Here is a 19,679-nt window from a genome sequence, read left to right as displayed (position 1 = left end):
AAAAGCACTCGTGCTACAACACCAGGTATTACTCACACCACACACTGCTCAAGTGCTGCACAGCGTTTGCCTGACTTATGATGATAAATGACTAAACACAGAAAATCTCTTATAAGCCGTCTTCTTTGATCAACTTGTGTTCACATTACTCATAGAATCAGTTCTGCTGAAATGCAGGAGGATTACTCATGTAAGGCAAGGATTTTTTGTCCTAGTGAGTAATAATAATAAGCAGACAATCATGTAATAAAAGCAGCAGGATCTGCCATTCACTTCCTAGGAAGTGCGTTGAATCTACCTCACACTTCTGTTGAGGAATTAGTGACACAAGCTACAGCCACCCAGATTACCCTGCAGCTCTACTTCATGTGCAAAGAGCCTGCTGATTTACATCTACTACTGCTCCTTCTGGAGACTTCAGCAGGCACTGAAGGAATGCCTCCTTCCAGCTCCTTCTTAGGAACGTGTTTCTTTGAGAACCTCTCCTGCATTAATTAGCCAATAGACAAAATCATGCAAACAGGGCAGTGAGGCATAATCAATTACACTTGTATAACTGCTGATGGAACACGATAACTAATTAATGAGACCATGTGCTCATATGAAAGAGAAACGCGTTTGAAATCCAGTGAGAACAGAACAGTGCGTGTGAGCCTGATGTGTTTACAGCGCAGAAGACCAGTTCGGATTCCTAAATTATTGCGTGGAAGGCTTTCCAGAAACCAGAGAGACTGCTGGTGAGAGTCAGCCGGGAGGAAAAAGCAGTTCCTTAGCGAGGAATAAAGGAATCACTGTAAAAACAGCAACCTTCAAAGCAGAAGTAGAGACTTAAAAACAGTGGATTTTCAGATCCTGTGTTTGATTCACAGGTCATTATTTTTTTCTGATTTGGACAACAAACCAAAGTATTAAATCAGTACTTTACTGAAAAATGTAATTTGTGTTTTTGCCATTGAAATTCATGTTGGTATCCTGAAATGAAATAAATTGTCATAATGATGCATCAGCCAGACTTTGCAACAGCAAAAATCCATTTTCTTCAGAGAGCCTCACACGTTAATAAATTACCCAGTCTGTGATTTATGTCAAATTAAAAAAGCTCTCATGGCTGGCCTGGAGCAAACCATAATGGCTTTCATTCTATGGTGGAAAAGTATGGATCTACAGGGGAAGAAAAAGAAGGTGCGACCAAGTAATTACAGAAGCTGCTCCTGCATCTTATTAAAGCAAAGACATTTCTTCAATGAGTGCTGTTCTGGAATGGACCTTCTGGTCACTAAGCAGTTCAATACAGATGCAGCTCTTGTCCACTATGACAGCGAGGTATGGCTGGAAGAGCATTATTTTTAGCTTGGTTTATCTGCACCTTCCTTAGAAAACTCAGCTGCATTAAGCACTCATACATTTCTGTTAGGCATCTGCTTTCTCCATTTTACTGGTGGAGAAACAATTTAGTTATTTCATGTGGTCTCCTAGAAGGAGCCCCTCAGCACAGTAGTTTCAAGAAGTTCCTGGTTCCCCTCTGCTGCTCAGCTCACCTGTCTATCACTTTGTCATTTCCCTACATTAGCAGCATCGTTCTGTTTCTTTAAGGCTTTTACTTCATCACCTCAAGACAACAATGACAAACTAGACCTTTTGAGAAATGTGCAAGTTGATTATACATCTTCCCCCTTAATTCTATTTTTTTTTCCTTTTTTTTTTCCCCTCCTAGTGGTTAAATAGCTTTTTGCAAACACAAATGGAGCACTTCATGCATATTGCATTACTTACAGCGCTGCACTCACAGATGGCTGGATCTGCCAGAAGTACCCAGCACTTGGTGCTACACCACTCCACACCACACACAGTCAGTGCTCCCTGGGCAAAAAGGGCAGAAAACACACAGGAACCCAGAATGCCTGCATAGGATGGCTTCCTGCAGGCCCAAGTGCACAGTGGTGGATGCAGTGCAGGATGCCCAGGGGGATACCCCTCAAACCCCGGGGATATTTCTCCCTATGGGATCCCAGCAGCTGGGGCCAGCTGCTTGCAAGGCTGGCACATAATGAATGCAGCAGTGCTCAGAGTGACCCATCACCAAGGGATCTGCTGACCTTCACCACAACCAGCTTCAGTTTCACGCCTGCATGCGTTTCTTCACCTCCATCTGTTCCTCTTTGCTCATCTTTTTGGATCTGGTGGCCCACTGTAGGTGCTCGGATGGAGTTAGCTCCATTTGGAAGTGCATCCCATGGGCTGTAAAACAAGGGGGTTACACTGGTTTGACTCTTTCTTGCACTGGAGACAGGAATACAAGGTTGAAGGACCCCAGTCTGCAGCACCTTTGCCTTTTGTCTTTGGTCAAGTTAAACACCTCATCGTTTATTTTGCTTATTTCTCAGAAGATAATGGTGTTTGGCCAACTTGCAGCAATATTAACATTGGTAAAGGACCTAAAAAAACACAGATGAAAGAAGAACAGAAATGTGCTGTTCAACCCCTCCAATCCCATTTTCCTAAGAAGACAAAAATAAAATACACCATGAAACAGCCCCGGAGCTGTTTTTTTTTTTTAGTAGGCACATCACTACATTGGGCTTAAACCTAAAATACATCGCTGTGATTTTTTTTAGCGATAATTTTAGCTTAAAATAATAACTGCTCCACATGAGCAGAGGTAAAAAATGAAAATGGTTAAAAAAAAATCCCCAAATTAGCAGCAGAGGGGCAGATGCCGGATCCCTGTGCAGTGCTCTGAGGTTGTGAAACGAGCACACCGAACTCCAAACCTGCACAGAAAGCATCAGCGTGACGAGCAGCCCACAGCAGCAACCCTCTGCCCCATGGCCACCGACACTGACGTCATTCCCCTCCCTGCTGCAGGGCTGTAATGAAAACCACATCTTGCGTCTGCTCCTACTGCCCAGCTCACAGCCACCAACCTAGTAATTAAAACTGAAAACAACACAACAAAGCAGGCAGGGAAGCGAGGCTGGCAGGGATTTTCTGCTCTTCCTCTCTCTCCTCTCACGCCGTGGGTTGCAGTGGGGTTGCAGCTCCTGCATCACGGCTCTCCGTGCTCCCTTCCCACAGGCAGCACTGCAGCCCAGCTCCAAACACAGCCCCGCATGGGGCAAAAATGCTCTTGTACCATCAGGCACCAGGATGGTTTTGTCTCCCTCTGGATTTATTTCCCATTCTATCTGAGCACTGAGTCATCTCAATGCCCAGGTGCACCTGGGGTGAAGCATGAATTTTGCTCTGCGAGCACCTGCGTTAATACTGCTGCCTTGGAGATTGGTAGGAATCTGCTCTGACCCTGCATTTCTAGGGCACATAGAATCATAGAACGGCTGAGGTTGGAAGGGACCTTAAAGATCATTGAGTTCCAACCCCCCTGCCCTGGGCTGGCTTGCCAACCACTAGATCATCTGCCCCTGGTGAGGAGGAAGGGGCTCTCCCATCACTTTCCTGCAGCAAACTGGGACCTCTGCAGGCAGCAGGGATATTTACTGTGCCATAATGACTTCTGTAAGGAGAAAGCTGGAGGAAACCCAACTGTTCCATCTGAATGAGCACCCCCGGCTGGCTCCCCAGAGCTCTCTATTCTAATCTGTCACCACTGACACCCTGATTCTCCTTGTGTTCCCTGCATTCCTTACAGAGGGCTTTGCACAGGGACATCCCAGAGCCTCCTGGGCAGAGGGCACTCATTAACAGAAGGACTAAACGTGTCACCCAGGTAGGCAGCAGGTGTGTGACAGGGCGATGAGGGTGAGCAGAAAGCAGCAGGTTTAGGTCAGGAGTAATTTGGCACCAAACCACACACTTAGAAAGATATGCCTCTAAACGCCGAGGCCTCTCCTTCTGGTGTGATTGCTGTTTTAGTTCATTTGCGCTAATGAAGAACGCTGTTGTGGTACAAACAGCGGTTGCTAACGAGCACGATGGCAGCAGTGCGAGCGGAGCTGGCCCTGGCCCCCAGCACATCCCCACTCAGCCTCCGAGTACGTAATGAGGAGAGCAGCCATCAGCCACAAGAAAAGCACTCACTCCCTCCCTCCCTCAGGCAGTGGATTTACACCAGTCTCCTAAGACTTCACGATTTACATAGCTGTGGAATGGATGAATGCAATGGCCGAGCAGTGCCTGCACCTTGGTCTTGCCAAAATCCACCCCCCCCCGGCTGCTTCTCCATGTTCTCAGGGGCATCGGTGGAGCGGGGCAGAAACGAGCTGTGTCTGCCCCTGTCCATCCATCAGGCATTTCTTATGGCTGTGGGTGGGGGAGAAGGTGTTTCCAAGCGATGGAGCAGCAATATGCCGCTCTCACTTAAATATCACGTTCAAATGGTCGCTTTCATTGAGTACAGCCACAGAGTAACTTCATTTCAGCTGGTATTGAGGCATTTCCTTCAGTGACTCAGAGCCCTCTGCCACTCCAGTCTCTTAACAGAATAAGATTATTTTCTTACCATACAGACTGCATGAGGAAACAACATGGAGATAAGGGCAGCTGGATTGTAGCAGTTCACAAACCAGGCAACTATTTCTGCCCGGTGTTCTGTCTAGCTGAGGTCCGTTCAGTGCAAACCCAGGCAGAGCCACCCAAGTCCTTCCAGCTCCACAAGGAGTGCTGATAAAGACCTACAAAGGAAAAGAATTAAATAAAGGATTGGACAAAGTCAAGAGAAGTGCAGCAGAAGCTCTGCGCCAGTCCATGCCTTGCCTCAGAGATGCTGTGCAGCAGCTCTGGGTGCAAGAAGCTGAATTTGGGTTGGGGATCACTTTGGTTAGAGGATCTATTTCCCCCGTGGCTAAAATGCTGGCACACAGGCATGTGGCCCTGAAGCAGCCAAACCCAATTCTTATTCTCACCTCAAAATGCACATTTGCTCAAGAGTGGCAACCATTTTTCATTATTAATATTCTTAGCTAGAACATGCATCCTTTCAGCTTGCGGTTGCTCGAGGTAAGGATCAGTGCAGTTCAAACTGCGATCAACCAGAATGTGAAACAAATGCTGTGTTTTATTTAATAAACTCCAGCAAGACAAGGCTGCCTGGTAGACACAATGTAATTTGTTTTGGATGTAAAGACCGAAAAAATAATTGTTTTGGCTTCAAGGCAATAATAATAAAAAAAAAATTCTGCATGAACAGGAAGGAAACTCTGAGGCTAAAATTTATATTAAATAAACAATTTTTTCTTTTTTCCTTATATCAGTATGCAAAGATTGTTGATTCTTGCTATTTTGCTCAAAGTCATCACACTTCACCAGGAAGTCATTTCTTCTTGCCTGGGAACTACGCAGTCTGTTAAAAACAAGAGAAAGAGAAGGAATGAAAAGGACATGCATGAGATAATTCATGCTCGTGGAGACAGTCTTATGACTGGGAAGATGTAATCACTGTGTAGAGCAGACGGGCTTCAGGAAGCAACATTTCAAAGTATTCAGAGAGCTGACCTGCTGTGCTGGTGCCTCAGCTCCTCATGGTTGCACAGGAGGGTTTTTGGTATTGGTTGGGCACTCAGAAGGTTTCAGGTCCCTGCTGTGTATGGGATGATATCAATAACTTACCCCCTTGGGACAGCATCAGCGTTTCAGCTCAAACGCACGTTGTGAGGCCTTTTCTCTTTCTTACAGCTGGGTTGCCACCACTAGAGAACTGGCGATGCGGCCACAGCCCTGAGCACAGATTCAGCCTGGGACGCCCAAGCCAAGCCCAGTGGCAGCCATGAGCGGCCTCCTGTCACGCCTGGACCCACGGCGGGTGCCATGGGGGGCTGCAGGCCACGCTCTGCGCTCCCGCGTCCTACGCACCAAGCCTGTGGAGTCGATGCTGGAGGGCACAGGGACAGCAGGAGGCCAGGGCGCCCGGCTGGCCAAGGTCCTCACCACGCTCGACCTCATCTCCCTTGGTGTTGGCAGCTGCGTGGGCACCGGTATGTACGTGGTGTCCGGCCTGGTGGCCAAGGAGATGGCGGGGCCTGGCGTCATCGTGTCCTTTATCATCGCTGCTGTCGCCTCCATCTTGTCAGGTGAGTCCTTCCACTGGGTTTTGAGGGAGGTCTGGGACCCCCTCTGGCTACCTTTGTGGACAACATGCCAATGGCCAGCGCTGGTCTAGTGACACTGGGGACTTCCACAACATGATGGCACCCAGGACACACGCAGCACGGAAGGGCAATGATGTCTCCTTATACCGAAAGCCCCTTTCACACTGGGGTTGCCCACCTGGATGGGTGCCCAGCTATGAGGAGCCAGCATGCCAATGGCTTCCTGCAGGTGGGGCCGAGCCTAGCAACCCCTCTGCTACCTTTGGAGCTGTTGTTACTGGCTCCCCTTCACTCAGGATCACTCTTTGAATTTCCAAAAAAACAAAGCAAGCAAAGCAATGTGCGGAGAGGGAGGAATTATATATTTTAGTGAAAAGTCAGTGAATTCCATCGCCTCCTGTGAACCCAGCTGAGCATATGGCCTGAGCTGCGGTTTCCACATAAGCCAGTACTTGTCCTTTCCAGATCAGCGCTAACACGATGATGCGATGTCCTCGCTCTCCCTGCTCACAGGACTTTGCATGCTGTGTCAGTCTGGCAATCCAGCTTGCGTGTGTGGGCTGGGCAAGGAAACCTGACTCGGTGGCAAAGGACTTCAATACGGGACAGGAATGACCTGACTCTACTTTACGAGTCCTTGGATTATTGTGCTTTTATCATTCCCCACCACCCATTTTGTGATGCAAACCAAGTGAAGTGGAGCAGCCTGGGTGGGTCTGCTCTGAGAAAACACATCATCCCCAGAAAGAGCCGTTATCCCCCAAGCCGTGGGCCCTGCCCCGCAGCAGGGAGCTCCTGCCAGCCCCACAGCCCTGCCGCTCCCAGCCCTGCTTTCATCTCCCCCCTGCTTGCGTAGCCCTGGGAAAGTGTTTTCCCAAGGATGCGGTGTTTTCATTATCTCCTTGGCCACTTCCTTGCTTCATCGTCGACACTGCTGTTGTTTGTAACAGCAGCGCATTTTTGGCAAGTGAAACCCAGCAAGGGCTGGGAGCTGGACGGGCTGCAGTGGGGATTTTGGCTATCACTTCACATCTCGCAAGTGTGCATGGGTGGATTTTAAAGAGCTCCTTCGTCTCGCAGCTAAGGCAGCCGTCCATATCACCTGTGCTCACCCTTGGTCACCAACTCAGAGCCCATTACCTACAAATTAGCCCAGGGTTTTTGGCTGTAAATGCTCCTTCCAGAGTGCCAGCACTGACAGTGGCTGCAGTGCTCAGATGTGGCTGAGGTGGGATGGGGCCAGAAGCAGCAGTGGTTCATGGAGGTCTGGGTTTCTTTTGCATCAAAAGCCCCTGCAAAGAAGAGATGGAACTTAGCAGTGTTGCAAGGTCCCAGTTCCACAGAGATTTGGGAATCATTTTGGTGAATGAATGTGCCACTGAGTTCAATGGCATTGTGAGTGTGTCACAGCCCTATGCACAGAGTAACATTCAGTTCTGCAGTTCTATTATTACTATTTCACTACAGATAGAGCTGAGGTTAGTAAGATAAAACCTGTGCCCTAATAAGTTTTGTCATCTTCCTTTTTAAGCAGTACATACAGAGGGAAGTGCTGTGAACTCCACTTCTGCTGGAGGACCTGTAGCACCGTGCATTAAGATGGCCTGATTAATGCCACCTGCTATTAACTCAGTGGCAGCCAGGGATGTACAGCAGGTCTTGCATCTTGCATTTTCTTAATATACGCTGAAATCTAAAGCAGATATACCCTATAAGTTGCAATATCCAATGTATAGGGAAAAAATTACTCTTCTATTTTGGGATCCCTGTAGCGTAATTGAAAACTCAAACATTTTCTACATATAAAAGTCTCTGCTCTGCCATTATCGCTCTGCATCAATAACAATCCTCTTTAAGCCTTATCTTGTCATTGGCTAAAAGTAGAGCTGCCAAGAAAGATTATATGATTTTTAAAGCTATCAAAGGCAGAAACCAGATACTTGTCCCCACCAGATAACCTGTTTCATAAATCATTCAGGCCTGCAGTTATCCGCGAATGCCTTACCTTTGTGGAATGCATGCATTTTTAATCAGCTTTGAATACTGACTGTGTGGGGCTGGATGATTGGGATGTCTTGTTGCTCTCGTAGCTGGGCCAGCTCTAATCCAGTTTTGAAGAGTCCTGTTGAAAACTGCAGCCAGGGACAGAGACCCCACCAACATGGTCCTGTCAGCACTTACCCTGACCAACACTCTGGCAATTACTGACTAAGTCCATCTATGACTACTAAATAAAATCTGACGGTTGTTTTAAGACAGCAGTGTGTCGGGATCAGGATTTTATTGAAAAGTACCATGAAGTAGTAAGTACAAAAAGAGTCTGGAAAGCATTAAATCCCACTGAAATCCAGCCACATGCTTTTCACCTTTCTTTTCTTCTTTACAAAAACAGTTTTGCAATTCCTCCTCAGAATGAGATCTCCAAGCAACATGTAAGTCTTAAAATAACTTAGTTCTCTCTGTGAGATGGCTTCAAACTCGTCTGGCATGGGCAGAACGAGAGCAAGATGATCAGGGAGGTGCTCATCCCCGCATCTGCACAGTAGTGACCCAGAATAGATGCAAAGCATCGCAGGAGCAAATGGCACAAATCACATTAGCATCACTGTCAGATGAAGAAGAAACATCTATCACCATCAAAACTACCGTATGGAAACAGGGCCGCCACAACCACACCACCACACTGCCCAGTGCTGCTCTCTGTGGATGAATTTCATATATATATGTTTTCCAAACAGGTGTTTGCTACGCTGAGTTTGGCGTGCGGGTCCCCAAGACCACGGGCTCTGCCTACACCTACAGCTACGTGACGGTGGGGGAATTTGTGGCGTTCTTCATTGGCTGGAACCTCATCCTGGAGTACCTGATTGGCACGGCCGCAGGTGCCAGTGCCCTCAGCAGCATGTTCGACTCACTGGCCAACCACACCATCAGCCGCTGGATGATCAGCAGTGTTGGGACACTGAACGGGCTCGGTGAGAATCGGGCTGGAGACATGCGTGTCTTGTTGTGCAGACCTTCCTCCATTAATTAGGGCCTGAAACGCAATTGGAAGCTCATCAGAAGTCAGACATGGATATTAGGCTTCATTCATTATTTACCATCCGTCTGCCTCTGGTACTTTGCATCTGGTTCAGAGTCTGGGTTCTAGGGGCAGGGATACATGATCCCAATACTTTGAGCCTCTCTAGACCAAGCCAGCATTTAGCAGAACAGAACCCTGGAAAGTTATTTCAATGTCAGAAGGAAACAATAGCAGAGGAACACTCTGCCCTGCTCAGCCCCATTAAAACCCACACAGAAATTTTAGGGAGTGCCTGCAGTACTGACACGTAGAAGCTCAGTGCTGTGATGGTTCTGTGACCAGCAACAGCCCACAGCTCTTATCAGTAACAACAGTGAGCTGCCCTGTAGCTCTGTTGTGAAAATTTAATGTTTGATTGACTTTTAATTAGTACTTAGCAAGTACACATGATGCAAACTGGGGCATGATCATTTGTTTTCTGCTCTCCAAAAACTCCTGACAGTGTCTTGAGGCATCAGGATTTATCACCTCAATAAAAGAGCTTTACCTTGCAGTGCCACAGTCACCTGGAGACCAGCTTTGCAATGAGAACAAGGAGTTCTGCAAAACTTCAGGGTCTGAAAAGCATTTCCATGGAGTCATAGAATCTCTTGTGTGGGAATGGTCATCTAGCCCAATCCCCCTGCAACAAACAGGGACATCCACAGCTCCATCAGGTGCTCAGAGCCCTGGCCGGCCTGCCCTTGGGTGTGTGCAGGGATGGGGCACCCCCCACCTCTCTGGGCAACCTGTGCAAGTGTCTCACCACCCTCAGTATAAAAAATTTTGTCCTTATATCCAGACTAAATCTCCCCCTTTGTAAGGCTTATAAGCCTCCATGGAGTTTCTGGAGAGACTTTCTGTAGCTACGGATGAACTATGTGTCTCTTTTCTCTTACCCAGGGAAAGGAGAGGAGTCGTACCCTGACCTTCTTGCCCTGGTCATTGCCATCATTGTCACCATCATCGTGGCCATGGGCGTGAAGAACTCGGTGGGACTGAACAACGTGCTCAACATCATTAACCTGGCAGTCTGGGTCTTCATCATGATTGCCGGGCTCTTCTTCATCAAAAGTGACAACTGGTCTGAAGGGCAATTCCTGCCATTTGGATGGCCAGGGGTAAGTCATGTGTGGCATGGTGGACCACACAGTGCCACCCCCCGCTTTGTGTTCAGCTTTACTCGTGGTGTGCAGCCCCTGCTTCCACTTCACTCCTCAGGTCCCAGCCCTGCTCACTTCATCCCACTTTGGCCAGAGGCCTCCAGCTCCCAGCTTGGGCCCATCCCTCCTCACTCCGACAAACCTGAGGGGCATGGTGATGCTTTGCCTGTATCTCCTGCCGCTCTTAGAATAATCCCAGTCCTTTTCCTAGATGCCCTCCTGGAGAGCCAAATTGCATGTGAAAGCATACACCAGGAACTGTCACTCATCATCAGGCTCACGGCAGCAAAATCCGATGGCTGTCCAAGGAAGGGCTCGGGAGGATCCAGCCCATCCCCTGCAGAGGGGGAGATACTTACATTGGCTGCTTTTCAATAACAATGTTCTCAAGCATTTGTTTTGAGCACTTCATAATGCCACCTGCCAGTGCTTATTTTATGGATGTTCCCTCAAAGCTTACTGAGAATTTGGACATATTTGGCTTTTTTAGCTTGCTTGCACTGGTTTTTATCCAAGGATGAACAGAGACTGAAAATATCTCAGCTGGCCTAAGCCCAAGATAATTTCTCAGATTTACACTGCTCGACTCCATTGGGATTTTGTGCAGAAAAATAAGCAAGAAATTAAAGTAAACCAAAAATCTTGATTGCTGAAAGGGTCCCAAGCGGACATGCTATCCCTCCACCTCTGTAAATCAGCATTTCTCTGCCACAGCATGGCAGTGAGGAGCAGAGCGCTCCGGCCCATTTAAGAGCAGCGGTCAAATTTACCTTTGGATGGTACCTGGCTTTCTCTGCCATCAAATAGGAAAGAAAAAAAAGAGTGCAGGAAATAGCTGTTTCATTCCATCTCAACCCTCCAAATCTCTCTTGGCAAAAACACATAGTTTTAAAAGATACATTATCCAAAGCACATGAAAAACAATAGGGTCTTCCTATGGTTTTCAGGGGGCTGTTTCTCTCTGGAATTGTTTGTAGAAGTTAATCCACCACAGCACAAGCTCAAGATCCCCAGGAGCACAGGGATACTTTGAAAAGTGAATTACAGACTGTCCCCTGAAAGAGGTGAATTTTCCTGTGTGCTCCATCACTGGAGAACTGAGATAAATGTGATGGACACGCAACACCCAGCTAGCCAGATGCATGCAAGGGTTTTGCAACTACAAATTAGTTCTTTCCTTACAGCTACTCAGTCTTTAGCCAGCTTCAGTGTTTGTTTCTTATAAACGTCCATGCTAATATTGTACATTAAGAAAAAACATAATAAAATAAGCAGTACAAATAATTCCTCTTCCAAGTATTCCAACCTGTCTGCAGCTTCCAAGCAAAGCAGAGGTTGTTTGGACAGTGGTGCACGTCTGAATGTCCGTGCTCTGTTCTCCTTCCTCTGCTGGGAGATCTTGCTGCCCGATGAGAAGCCCTACTAACATGAAATATGTGAACATGCTACAAATCTCAACTAATACAAATGGGTATGGGGTAGAATGATGGGGTGTCAGTCAATGCCCTCAGGATCCATAGTGTTTTCTGTGCCTCCACACAACCCTAACCCCACAGCCCAGTGCAAGCAAAATACGTACAACATGGTTTTGCATGATCACTTGTTCCCAATTGGGTGCCAGCCACTCTCTTGGCACTGAGACACTGGGTCCTCTGCGCAGGTGCTCAAAGGGGCAGCAACGTGTTTCTATGCGTTCATTGGCTTTGACATCATCGCTACCACGGGAGAAGAAGCAAAGAGCCCCAACACCTCCATCCCCTACGCCATCACGGCCTCGCTCGTTGCGTGCTTGACAGCATACGTGTCCGTAAGTAGCAGCTACATATGCATATATATGAATACATGTCCAAACATACTAGCTAAACACATACAGCCATCCACTGTGGGTCTGGGAGAGGTTGAAGCAAGCATGGTTCTGTGGGGCAGGACACACATGGATGGCCATAGCCTGTCCAGTCTCCCTGCACCCAGTAAATGCATGTCTGTACTCAGGAATTTCAGGTCGAGGTATGTCCTTGTTGCTTTAGGGTGGCAGACACCTAGGTGGCAGAACCTCTGGATTAACCACTCCATAGTAAATCACATACAGCCCAAACCTCTGCATTTTACATCCCCTCCACAGGGGATGTAAGGATACAGTTCCAACCAGACTCAATTTTTTGCGGGTTTCCCACCCTTGAGAAGCAGCCCCTGTAACTGCAAGTCCTCAGCAGCAGCTGACCCTGCATCCTACTCATCTTACCTTCCCCAGGTGAGCATCATCCTCACGCTGATGGTGCCGTATGATGCCATCGACACAGAGTCCCCACTGATGGAAATGTTTGTGGCACGTGGCTTCTACGCAGCCAAGTTCATCGTTGCCATTGGGTCTGTGGCCGGCCTGACCGTCAGCTTGCTGGGCTCCCTCTTCCCAATGCCGAGAGTCATATACGCCATGGCCGGCGACGGGCTGCTCTTCAGGTCAGTCATGCAAGTGCTAGCATTTGGCTTTCTCTTTTGCCCTTCCAGCCAGGTATGGACTATTACAACAGGCAGCCACTGCAATCTGCAATTTTAACCTTCTCCAATTGTTTTCTTGCTGCAGGTTTTTGTCCCATGTCAGTTCTTACACAGAAACTCCAGTAGTGGCTTGTATTGTCTCTGGGTTCCTCGCAGCGCTGCTCTCCTTGCTGGTCAGCCTGCGGGACCTGATAGAAATGATGTCCATTGGCACGCTGCTCGCCTACACTCTGGTGTCCGTCTGTGTTCTGCTCCTCCGGTACCAGCCCGAGAGTGACATCGATGGCTTCGTCAAGTTCCTCTCTGAGGAGCACACCAAGAAGAAGGAGGGTATCCTGGCTGACTGTGAGAAGGAAGCTTGCTCCCCAGGCAGTGAAGGAGAGGAGTTCACAGGCCCACCAACCAACACGTGTGGGGCAAAAAATCTGCCATCGCTGGGGGACAACGAGATGCTCATTGGGAAATCTGATAAATCCACCTACAATGTGAATCACCCCAATTACGGCACAGTCGACATGACCTCGGGGATTGAGGCGGACGAGTCTGAGAACATCTACCTCATCAAGCTGAAGAAGCTGATCGGCCCTCGCTACTACACCATGCGGATCCACCTGGGGCTGCCAGGGAAGATGGATCGGCCCACAGTAGCCACCGGCCACACGGTCACCACCTGCGTGCTCCTGCTCTTCGTCCTGATGTTCATCTTCTGCTCCTTCATTATTTTCGGCTCAGACTACATCTACGAGCAGAGCTGGTGGGCCATTCTCCTTGTTGTGCTGATGATCCTGCTCATCGTCGTGCTGGTGTTTGTCATCTTGCAGCAGCCAGAGAACCCCAAGAAGCTGCCCTACATGGCTCCCTGCCTCCCCTTCGTCCCCGCGTTCGCCATGCTGGTGAATATCTATCTCATGCTGAAGCTCTCCACAGTCACGTGGATCCGATTTGCCGTCTGGTGTTTTGTGGGTGAGTCCCAGATTATTTTATTGCTGACCCTGTTTTGAAAGGGTGGTAATAGCAACTTCACCAATTAGTGCTGAGGGTAACGCTTTTTCAGCTGGGATACCCAGTCCTTCGCACTGGCTCCTCATTATGCTGAAGTTCTTAGAAATCTCAGCTAATCAAGCCCCCAGACTACAGCTAACTGAAAAATTACACCTCCAGAAAAGTGTCAGTTTGATGGAAGCAAACTTCTTCATGCAAAGGTGACTGTTTTGATGAGTCTTCTGATGCCAAGTAGGTGGGTTTCCCACAGAAAGCTGCCTGCTTCTTGCTATTTCACCCACTGGAGCTCGTTCAGCAGCCCACACCAAGATTTCAGCACCACACTTCTAAAATGCAGAGCTGTCCAACCCTAACAATTCTGGGAGGAGCAGGAACTGTGGGCTCCAGCTCCTATTCTTGACCAGAGCCCTTCATTTTGTGGCAGGTGGTTCTCAGAACACATAGGATATGTCGTGAATATTTGGGCCAAATTTAGTCTTCCTGGCATGTATCCAGCAGCCTGATATGTCCATAATTTCCTTTGCTTTACATTTCAATTCCCATCCTCCAAAAACCCAAGAGAGAAAGAGTAGCTCTAATAGCTCCTCCTGAAGGCTCCCAAGTGCAGACTACAGAAAACTGAAGCAACAAGGAATACCAGAACCAAGGACTCCTTAGGGAGAAATAGAAGCCATATTATTGCAATACACAAATATTGCAATAGTCCCCAGAGGCCCAGCTGCAGACAGCAGACCCCGAACTTTGGTGCCAGCACCCAGAACGGCCACCTCTGGCCAAACACCTCAGGAGCTTCTCTTCCCATTGGGAAGGTGTGAAAGTGAACTGATGCAAAAGTTGGAAGCAGCTGCTGCCTCCCATAAGCTACTGCCAGAACAGTTCCACAGTTTCCAGCCCTTAGGGGGAGATTGCTATCAGCTTTCTTCCTCCACGCTGCCATATCCTCTCTTGCTTCACAGTAAGGATGGGGGAGGCAGGCAGCTCTCACAGGTAATTCCTGAGGCCCCACAGAAAGCGCCATCTCTGAGCCCCAAACTGAGCTACTAAGCAGCCACATACAGCCTTTGGGCTAGAGAGGACATGCTCAGTGTTTTTCTAGCTCACTCAGCCAATAAGTGAAGGAGCAGATCAAGGGAAAGCCCTTTCACCTGTCCTTTGGAAGGAAAGTGGCTTCAGAGCAGCAAATCAGTCTGCTGTGATTAATCTTTGCACCTGTGTGCACATCTAACACCTTGTCAGGTGCCAGCAATGGCAATGAGGTCACCCTGCTGATGTGTGACAGACCTCACCAGTCTTCCTGTAGGAATTGGGAAGGTGAGATCAGGCAGGGCTGGGGGGAGAATGTGAAATGAAACTGACAAGTGAAGGAGGAGGACAGGATTTTGGGGCTGAGTGCCAAATGTACTCAGCCTGACCACCCTAGGGCACGCAGGGCTGTGGGTACTGGCAGGAGAGACACTGAGAGCATTAGAAAATACCAGAGGGAAAAGGATGGCTGGGAGGCTGCCTGGGTGGAAATGTGGGCTTCCAGCACAGGAGGCCAGGATAAGTCTACTGGGAGCTGCTTTCCCACCAAGGCTGCAGATGGCACAGTCACACGTTTAAGCAGCCATCCCAGCTGATGTTTTAAACACAGTGCTCCCTGGTCACACACTGGAAACACGCACTCCGCTGGTTTGAAGACCAGACATCAGTGAAAACATGCATTAGCTTAAAAATAAAGGCAAAAAATATTTACTCAGATTGAGCCCTCACCAGCTCGAGCCAACTGGCACTGAGCAGGAGGAGGCTGGATGCTGGCATGGGCTGCGGGGACAGGTGTGGCTTTGGGGCACGGTGTGGGCCAGGAGGGGAGCGATGGTGCGGCGCTGCCCTCCCCAACAGCCTCTCACTCTCGCTCACCCCAGGTCTGCTCATTTACTTCGGCTACGGGATGTGGAACAGCACGCTGGAGATCAGCGCCCGCGAGGAGGCCCTCCACCAGAGCACCTACCAGCGCTACGACGTGGATGTTGACCCCTTCTCTGTGGACGACGGCTTCTCCTACGCCACCGAGGGTGAGAGCTACCCAGACTGGGGCCCTCCTGAGGACAAGGGCTTCTCATACCAGCAAATGGCGGGAGCAAAGGAAAGCCATCGGACGAGTAGCAGATCGAAAAGCAAGGGCAGGCACAAACCGCCCTCGGAGGCCCTCATCGCCAACGACGAGTTGGACTACTCACCCGAGTAGTGGGGCGAGCAGGGGGACGCCGTGCTGCCAGCCAGCCAGGAAGGGCCTGCGGCTTCCCTGCCCCGTCCCGTCCTCCACCACCACCCCGTCACCTCCGGTCCTTGGGTCACGCACTGCGACCGCTGCCGACCCCAAACCAAACCCACCCGAGGGCTTTGCCAGCTGGGTCCCACGCCAGGGAATGCTGGAGCCCCGGTACCCGCCGAGCCCTGGTTGGCGCCCAGTGGGAGACGTGCCAAACTGAGGGGGCTCTGAGAGGTGGAAGGAGCCGCATGGGGGGGATGAGATGGGTTTTCCCCAGGGAATAGTCACCCTATGGCCACTCTCGTGTGTTTGGCTCTTTCTTAGCAAGTGCGCTTTTTCCTCGAACCACCCAGCAGTGATAGCTTAGCCAGAGGGACAGGCAGGTAGGACACGAAAGTGGACCAGCCTCATGCAAGGGGATGGCTCAGAGCAGGATGTTGGCCCCATCACTTGGCGTTTTCATGGATGTTCCAGCACTAAGTGTATGCAACAGGGCCACCCTGTGCTGGTCCCCAGGCCCTGAACAACAAGGTCCTAAATACCAGGATTTAATATTAGTCCATGTCTTACACTGCTCTAGACAGTCTCAAATAAATCCTGAAATCCTGGCGTAGCCAAGCATCCCAAATCTGAGCTTGACCCCGTTTCAGATCACACCTGACTTAGCCTTGTGCAAGCGGTCAGCGAGCCCCACACAGTGTCCCCGAGGTTGGACTGGATGCTGCTCCCACCACTTCATGTCTTTCCCAAACCAGCCAGCCCATTGTTTCTGAACTACTGTAGGCACATCCCAGCACTCATTCTGGCCTCCATGCTGTTTCTAACCTTGGCTTGGTGGATACTGTGTGAAAAGATACCAAAATGTTGCTTGTTCTAGAGACACTTCTAATGTGAAACCACAAGGAGTGACTGGGAGGGCTTCAGGATGGGTGCAAGGGTTTGGTAAATGGACGTGTTAAGCTTCACTCTGGATCCCCCTTTGCTGCCCACTTTTGCTACACTTCTATAAGCAGAAATCCAAGAGCATACCACCCAAAAGCTGCCACGATGCACATAAGCTCTATCAACCCACTCGGGGAGCTGTCCTATGCACCTATCCCCAGTGGTACTGAAGCCCTCGTGGTTGTCACTTGTGCCCCGCTGCTCCCCTCAAGGATGCCTTAGAGATACCCAGGAGAGATGGCACCTTGCAGGTCTGGCTTTATGCTTTCAGGGATAAAGATTGTTGCTGTTTTCCTACCAGCTCTCATACTAAACCATGGGGTGGTCATCGCCCTTCTGCTTCCGCACGGTATTTAGGCATCTGCCGAATCACAAACATGTGCCCAAGTACCATGCTGAGTTGAAGCCTGTTATTCCTTTTGCAGCCTTAATCTCTTGCTACAGAGCAGTTTGCAGTACCAGTGTGTGTTGTCATGTCCATCTGAGTATCATTTGGTGAGAGCCTGATCCCTTGCTCTTTGGCGTGTGTAGGCACCTGTCACTGGATCAGCGTGTTGAGCGGGGCCTTTGGCTGCTGTGGTTCCCCTGTAGCCATCCACCTTTCCTCATTCCTTCTCTGTCCTTTTCCTATCCCTTCCCTGTCCCTTCCCCACCTCCATCCCACCCTCATCCATTCCCAGGGAAGCAGGGCAGGATGGCTGCCCACATTCCCAGGGCCACCAGCAAAGCTCATTTAGTCCCTCACCTCTGGGCAGCACTGTCCTAGGGGCAGTTTGGGGTGCTGAGAGGGGCCAGGAAGCTGGCACAAGCGTTGCTGTGACCCAAATATTTCTCCATGCCCTAATGGGAGATTTTCACACAGCCACCACATTACAAAAGAGCATTGCCAGCACCACCGCTGTCCCACTCCATGCCACGAGCCGGCATCCCATTGCTGGAGCCCAAAGCATGGTCCGGATGGAGCAGAAATACCTCACATCCCCCAGAACAACCCATGAGATCTTGGTCCCTCTGCAGGTTGTGACCACAGCAACACAACTCAGCACGACTCCTCCACGCAGCAGAGAGCTCACACCCCGAGCGATGCCGGTGTCACAGCCCCAGCTTGTAAATGATCCTCACTCCTCTCGTTTTGTTTTTGGTCTTTCTGATGTAGATCTTGCTTTTTTTGCAGATGGTACTTTCTGGTGTAACAGTTCTCTGCAGTTCTGGTATGAAATTGGTGTATTTGTTAAAAGAGTTTGTTAAATTATTTTGTTTTATTTTTGTGGTTTCCAGAAGCCCATTGGTGCATTGTACAATGGGGTCTTGTAGTGTGTCATGAGAAAGAAAAGAATATGCAGATATATTATGGAGTGAATTTTATTTTCAGACGATTGTGTTGTTGAAAACTATATATATAATATATATATATTATCAAGATACTAAGAAAGAAATCTAAATTTACCAAAATCTGTATATTTTAATAAATGCATAAAGCTTTATTGTGTGCCTTTACATTACAACAAACAGACAAATGAACAGGAACTAATGGATTTTTAAAGGAAGTCAGAGACAGATCTGTCTTAGCACCAACTTCCATAGTAATGTAAATCTTTTAAATGAAAGAATAAATAAATAAATAAATAAATAAAAACAGAAAAAGAATTTTCCCATATAAGTTTTGTTAAGCTCATCGGTACCCAAAAGTCCAATGTTTTTTCAATGTTAAATGGAAGACAGAAATGAAAAAAATTTTGCCTTAAATGCTTCAAAATTTCCTTTGTAGAAGATGCAGTTCAACGGGCTGACTTTGGTATTCACTTGCACTGTTGTGAAAAAAAAAAAAAAAAAAAAAAGTGGTTATCCGTTTACACAATAAATAAAAAAAGAAATAAAGAAGAAATGAGAGCCGGTGGCCACAGGTTGACTATTGCAGCACAACATGGGGGTGCTCCTGGTGGCACAATGATGGGGATGCACTGCAATGGGAGGCGGTGGGCGCTGACCCAGGGAGGGCTCTGCTGGGACGTGGGGGACCACCCCCAAGTTGGGGTGACCACAGAGCAGCCACCACTCCATCGCTGATGCCAGGCGTGGTGCGGAGCAGCTCGTTGTGTTCCAGTTATGTTTGATTCAATGTTGAGACTTTGGTGTGATGAGCACTAAAAGCTGTCGAGAGCTGGCCATGCCGTTGCCAGCCCAACTCAGCAGCCTGGGATCTGGAGAGCTCCAGGGGATATTTTGGGGCAATCGGTGCCTGTTACCCTGGGTAGGGCACAGGAAAGGCAAGGAGCCGAGCACCAGCCCCGTGTGCCTGAAAATGTCAATTTGCAGCCTAAAAAAAGGAAAAAAATACCCCAAGTGCTGCCTGGCAAGGCTTCCTTCCCCATAGGATCCAACACCTTCCTCCTGCTGGGATTTTCTGAGCTTCCCGCAGCATTGCAGTGGGATCCTGCCCCGAGGGCTCCCTCTCTGCCACCAGCCCCGGGGCTGATGGGTGCACAATCCACAATCTCCGCCGCCCGCACAAGCTGGCACCCGCGCATCAATGGCAGCACTGACGCGCCCCTGCTGCGCGCACAACGACCAACTGTGCCCTGCCGTGATGTCATGGGCACAAGTGTCCTGCAGAGCCCTGGGCTGTGCCTCCAGGGCTGCTGGAGCTCAGGGAAGATGCTGTGTGCTGGAGCAGGAGGACGAGCTCTGGGGCGTGGGTCCTTATCTCCGTGCTATCC

The 19,679-nt window shown here is 49.2% G+C and overlaps 1 protein-coding gene across 1 annotated transcript; it reads left to right on the top strand.

Moving 5' to 3' along the window:
• Window positions 5,636-18,815, top strand: SLC7A14 (solute carrier family 7 member 14). The gene is made up of 7 exons (XM_021396826.1): window positions 5,636-6,023; window positions 8,780-9,016; window positions 10,009-10,226; window positions 11,929-12,075; window positions 12,520-12,728; window positions 12,853-13,730; window positions 15,674-18,815. The coding sequence occupies exons 1-7, from the start codon at window positions 5,720-5,722 to the stop codon at window positions 15,994-15,996; spliced, it is 2,316 nt and encodes a 771-aa protein (XP_021252501.1). The 5' UTR covers window positions 5,636-5,719; the 3' UTR covers window positions 15,997-18,815.

The sequence above is a fragment of the Numida meleagris genome, chromosome 4 (assembly GCF_002078875.1).
Source record: "Numida meleagris isolate 19003 breed g44 Domestic line chromosome 4, NumMel1.0, whole genome shotgun sequence".
Taxonomy (NCBI): domain Eukaryota; kingdom Metazoa; phylum Chordata; class Aves; order Galliformes; family Numididae; genus Numida; species Numida meleagris.
The sequence above is the reverse complement of the archived record's forward strand: the minus strand, read 5'-3'. Positions and strand labels throughout refer to the sequence as shown.